General features: G+C 35.1%; 1 protein-coding gene across 1 annotated transcript in view; it reads left to right on the forward strand.

Annotated features, from left to right (window-relative positions):
- Window positions 1-4,409, forward strand: part of LOC102027360 (sulfotransferase 1 family member D1) — a 25,310-nt gene extending 20,901 nt beyond the window's left edge. Inside the window, exons 7-8 of the mRNA XM_005392791.1 lie at window positions 895-1,075; window positions 4,297-4,409. Of these exons, the coding sequence (XP_005392848.1) occupies window positions 895-1,075; window positions 4,297-4,409 (294 nt within the window). The remainder of the gene's footprint in view (window positions 1-894; window positions 1,076-4,296) is intronic.
- The last annotated feature ends 548 nt before the right edge of the window (window positions 4,410-4,957 follow it).

Consider the following 4,957-nt stretch of genomic DNA (forward strand, 5'->3'; position numbering starts at 1 on the left):
GACCCAGGAGCCCTGCCGCTCCCGGAGACTACTGTGTAATTTTGAATACACTCTTATCAGCTCAGTTGGTACAAGGAATAGGTTATTTTAGGGCCAACATGGAAACACTCTGGCTCTGTTTCCATGAACTCAGATAGTTTATTCAGGAAAGTTAAATCTGATTGTCTTTCTGACTGTTATCACTGGGTCACAAAGATTAAGACTTGCTGACTCAGTTTGGTTTCGACCACTAAAAAGAATACTTTCATAATGAGTATAGGACGCAAAAGCTTTGGGCTCACTGCTGCAATTTCCTCACATCTAATACATCTTCTTACGCCCACTCTGAACACAGAGAAAGGAATCATAAGAAATACATTAAATGGATTTCTCCTCTTCATTGCTTATGCCTTTTTACACCATTCTTGAGGCTGGGAAATGAGAAGCATTTTGACTTTCCTTTCCTCCTCAAATACCATACTATCAAAAAATCTGCAGGTATGAGAAGTGTAATTATGATTATTTTTATCTAAATTTTTTGAGATAGGTAATTCATTCATAATTCCAGACATGTTTAAGATCAAGAGAATTTGAAAATTATACCTAATTATAGTAGTAGCTTGCTTTTCTATAAGGTTATTCTTCAAGTTAAATGCATTTTTGAGTGTAAAACATTGAATACTTCCCTAAACAGTTTCTTTTCATTTTTTAAAAGAATTTTTAGTCTTCCACCTTGTAGATGGTTGCCTGGTCAACCAAGGAAAGTCTATACACTTGAAAAACTACATGAAAAATGATATGAAAGTCCAAATGTAGCATCTCTACTATTATGTCATATGTGAAAACTTTTCACATGCATTCCCTTATTTGTGATTAAATTTTCCTGAAATGATTCTTTCTGCCTGTTTCTTTCAGGATCTAAAGGGTGAAATTCAAAAGTTATTGACGTTTCTAGAGAAAGACTTGTCAGAGGAAACTGTGAATAAAATCCTCTATCACAGCTCTTTTAATGTAATGAAACAAAATCCAAATGCAAATTATACCACTTTGACGAAAGAAGAGATGGACCACTCAGTGTCTCCTTTCATGAGAAAGGGTGAGCTTATGTTCTGCCTGTTTCTGAGCACACGATGGAGAGTGTAGGTAATCCTATATGCTTGATGAAGTAGAAAGTTGGAAGAGACCGAATACGCTGGAGAGGAAAAGTGAGAAGAAAAGGAAATAAATCATTCGGGGGGATACCCTGAGGCAAAATTATTTTTTTTGCTGCAAATCTAACATGTAGGGTAAGCTTTCTAAAAAATGTTTACTTAGGGGGGTGCGAATTTAGCTCAGTGGCACAGCGCCTGCCTGGCAAGCACGAGGTCATGAGTTCAATTCCCGGTACCAGAATAAAACCAAACCAAAAAAGAAAAAAAAAATGTTTCCTTGATAGACTGTGTATGAATAAGCATGAGTCTTGGCACCCACTGCTTTCCTGCACTCAGGCATTTCACTGATCCAAATCATCCAGATATATTAATTTTTCTTAAGTGCACTGGAAGATTATTGCTGCCTGTGACTGCCGTAGTTTTATGTGGCTTTCCTAGGGTCAGGTCCTAGTTGAGCATCTTTTTGAAACTCTGGTGGCAAGAGGTACCTATATGTGTCCTGTCCTCGATATCATGGTTGAGAGGACTGATGGAAACTTGCAGTGTCTTTTAAAGTTCCTCTCAGATGTAGTTTATAACACATATGTTCAAATTTTGCTAGCCAAAGCAGATGAAAATCTAAGTCAATAAATTAAGGAAGTCGCATAATACATGACAGTCAAAAATATAAAGTCATCCCACATTGAAGTATAGCATGAATAACTATTAGCAATAACGAAAGATAAGGCAATTTTGAAGGGAAAGATGTTATGGTGACAGATAATCAATAAAGTGAAAAAACAGTCTATAAAATAGGGACAAATCTTTACTAGTTACTCTTCTAACAGAGAATTATTAATTATTATTATTATTATTATTACTATTGCTTTACTTTTTTGAGACAAAGTTTCACTATGCAATTCAGGCTGGGCTTCACCTTACTTTGTAGCCCAGGCAGGCGTTGGAGCTCTTGACGATCCTCTTGCCTCAGCCTCCCGAATGCTGGGATTACAGGTGTGTGCCACCACACCTGGCCCTAACACATAATTAATATCTGTGTCAATATAGGAAGAATTCAAAAGGCTTAACACTAAGAAATACCAATAATCAAACAATAATTGTGTAAATTGGACATATATTACTCAAAAGAAGTACATGGCTAGTAAATATCAGAAAAAAGTTGTTAGTATTTTTAGCCACCAGGGAAATACAAATCAAAACTACACTGAGATTCTATCTCAACCTAATTGGAATGGCTACACAAAAAATAAATGCTCATGTGGCTGTAGTGAAAAAAGGAGCCCTCTAAATTACTAGTTGAGATGTAAACTAGTACAACCACCATGGAAGTCAATACTGAGGTTGTTTAAAACATTCAAAACATTAAAAATAGAGCTAACACTTGATTCAGCTCCACCATGCTTCAGTATATTTTCTAATGAATTAAAGCCAATAAATTTTAGCCATATCTACATAGTATGTTTATTGCAGCACATTTCACAATAGCTAAGGTATGAATACCAGGTACATTCCTGTCAATGTAAGGAAAAAATGGAACTATACCATTGTAGGAAAATGAAACTGGAGATCATCACTTACACTAAATACGTCAGGCAGAAAGTCAAACATCACAGGTTTTCTGTCATATGTGGAATCTTAAAAGGGATGACAGAAGTAGAAGGAAGACTACTAGAGAGTAGAAGGAGGCCAGGGATGGATAAGGAAAGTTGAAGTGTATATTATACTCATGTATGAATATGTCAAAACAGAACCTATTAATCTGCATAGCTAATATAAAACAATGAAACTTGAAAATCTAGTAAGGCCAATTTCATTCATAATGGATTGTCACAGATATTAGAAAGTTTTCATATTTAGTAATTTAGGAAATATTCCATGGATAATTGCTCCTGGGATTTTCTGGATCTCAATCAGATTTTTTCTCCCAGGGAATGAATATCTGGAGACATTTTTGATTGTCACAACTAGGAGAAAGCTGTTGACATCTAATAAGTAGATGCAAACAAAACTGCCAGGTGTCCTACAGTATACAAGACACACCTCTTTTTCCTTAAAGAATTGTCTGACTGTAAATGTCAATAATGGAGCTATACATGAATAAAATGAGAAAAGCAGGAAAACCTAGGCCAGACTGGCAAAAAGTCAGCCCTTGGTACCCAGGGGAGATTGGCCACAGGACCCTCGCTGGGTACTGAAATCCACAGTGCTCATACTCCTCACGTAGAATGGCACTGTAGAGAACCTGTGCTCACCCTCCAAATCCCTGCTGCATGACCTGGAGTAACAAATGCAATGTAAGTGATATATAAATAGTTTTTAAATGATGTTGTTTTGACAGTTATGACCATAAAAAGAGTATAAAAGTATATTTTCAACACTTTTTACAAATTTTTGACCTGTGATTCATCAAACATGTAGATGTGCAGCCCAGGAACCCAAAGAGCCTGTCAGAGTTACTTTGCTGTACTTTCTCCTGGGTTTCTAAATGTTGTCCTATTTGTTATCCTTAAAAAATTTTTCTATAAAAAATATTTTCACTGGGCGTTTACTGCAAATGTTAATGTTATATTGGGTATCTCTTCTTAAAGATATTTGAGGGGGCTGGGGATTTAGCTCAGCGGCAAAGTGCCTGCCTGGCAAGCGCAAGGTCGTGAGTTCGGTTCCCGGTACTGGAGAAAAACCAAAAAAAAAAAAGGTTAAAGATATTTGATATCATTAACATTTGGAAGACTCAGCAATCCTATGGTAAAAAAACATGTATACATACAGTTAATCCACTTACTACAATAATTTCCAATCTTACTTTACCATGTTTTTTTATTGAATTATCATTTGAAATTAGAACATCCAGTTTTAAAATAAATGAGTCATTTTATGAGTACTATAGCTTTTACAGCTAAAGAATCAAGGTGTTGAGATGTTGAAATTGTTTCCCAATGACATTGCTTTAAACCAGTGAGGAGATCATGGTTTTAGACAGGATACTCAGAAAATTTGTGCTAGGCAGGCAAAGGAGGGTTGGAGATACATAATATGAGGTGAATTTTAGAGTTCTCACATAGAACCTGAAGCTTAAAAATATAAGTGTGATAATTCAAGTTAAAACTGATGTTAGAAGTAAATTCGATACTTTTTCATAGCTTTTCAAATTTATATTTTTTTTCAGGTATTTCAGGAGACTGGAAGAACCAGTTCACTGTAGCTCAGTATGAGAGATTTGAAAAAGATTATGAAGAGAAGATGAGAAACTCCACACTGAAGTTTCGATCAGAGATCTGAAGAATATCTGCTCTTTCTTTATACAGGACCAAAATTACAAGGAAGAAGATCTCTTTAATGTTTAGTGAAAAAACACTCCTTGTGATATGTCCTTATTTACTTAGATAGATGTTTATCATAGGATAGCCTGAGAATTTTAAGGTGTAAGATAGGGAAACCAATAGGGCTTCTATCATTTTAACTACTTTCTAAAAATGTTGTTTTTTCTAAAAGTTAAGTCATAAGATAAAGTTTATTTATTTATTTATTTATTTATTTAATTTTTGAGACAGGGTCTTGCCATGTAATGCAGGCTGGCCTTGAACTCATGGTGATTCTGCTACCTGAGCCTCTGAGTGCTGGGATTACAGAAGTGAGCCACCATGCTTGACTGGTAAAGTTTTAAACTTATAATTACCTAGTTTATTTTAAAATTTAAATGTGGATCATTGGCCTTGTGAAAAAGATATTTAAAGAATTTTCAAAATAACTTTACATGGAGTAAACCTAAAAATTTCCCCTTTTAAAACTTTTGGTTTTTATTTCTTGTATGCTGAGAATAATACCAG

Source organism: Chinchilla lanigera, unplaced genomic scaffold (assembly GCF_000276665.1).
Source record: "Chinchilla lanigera isolate Chin_1 unplaced genomic scaffold, ChiLan1.0 scaffold00046, whole genome shotgun sequence".
Lineage (NCBI taxonomy): Eukaryota > Metazoa > Chordata > Mammalia > Rodentia > Chinchillidae > Chinchilla > Chinchilla lanigera.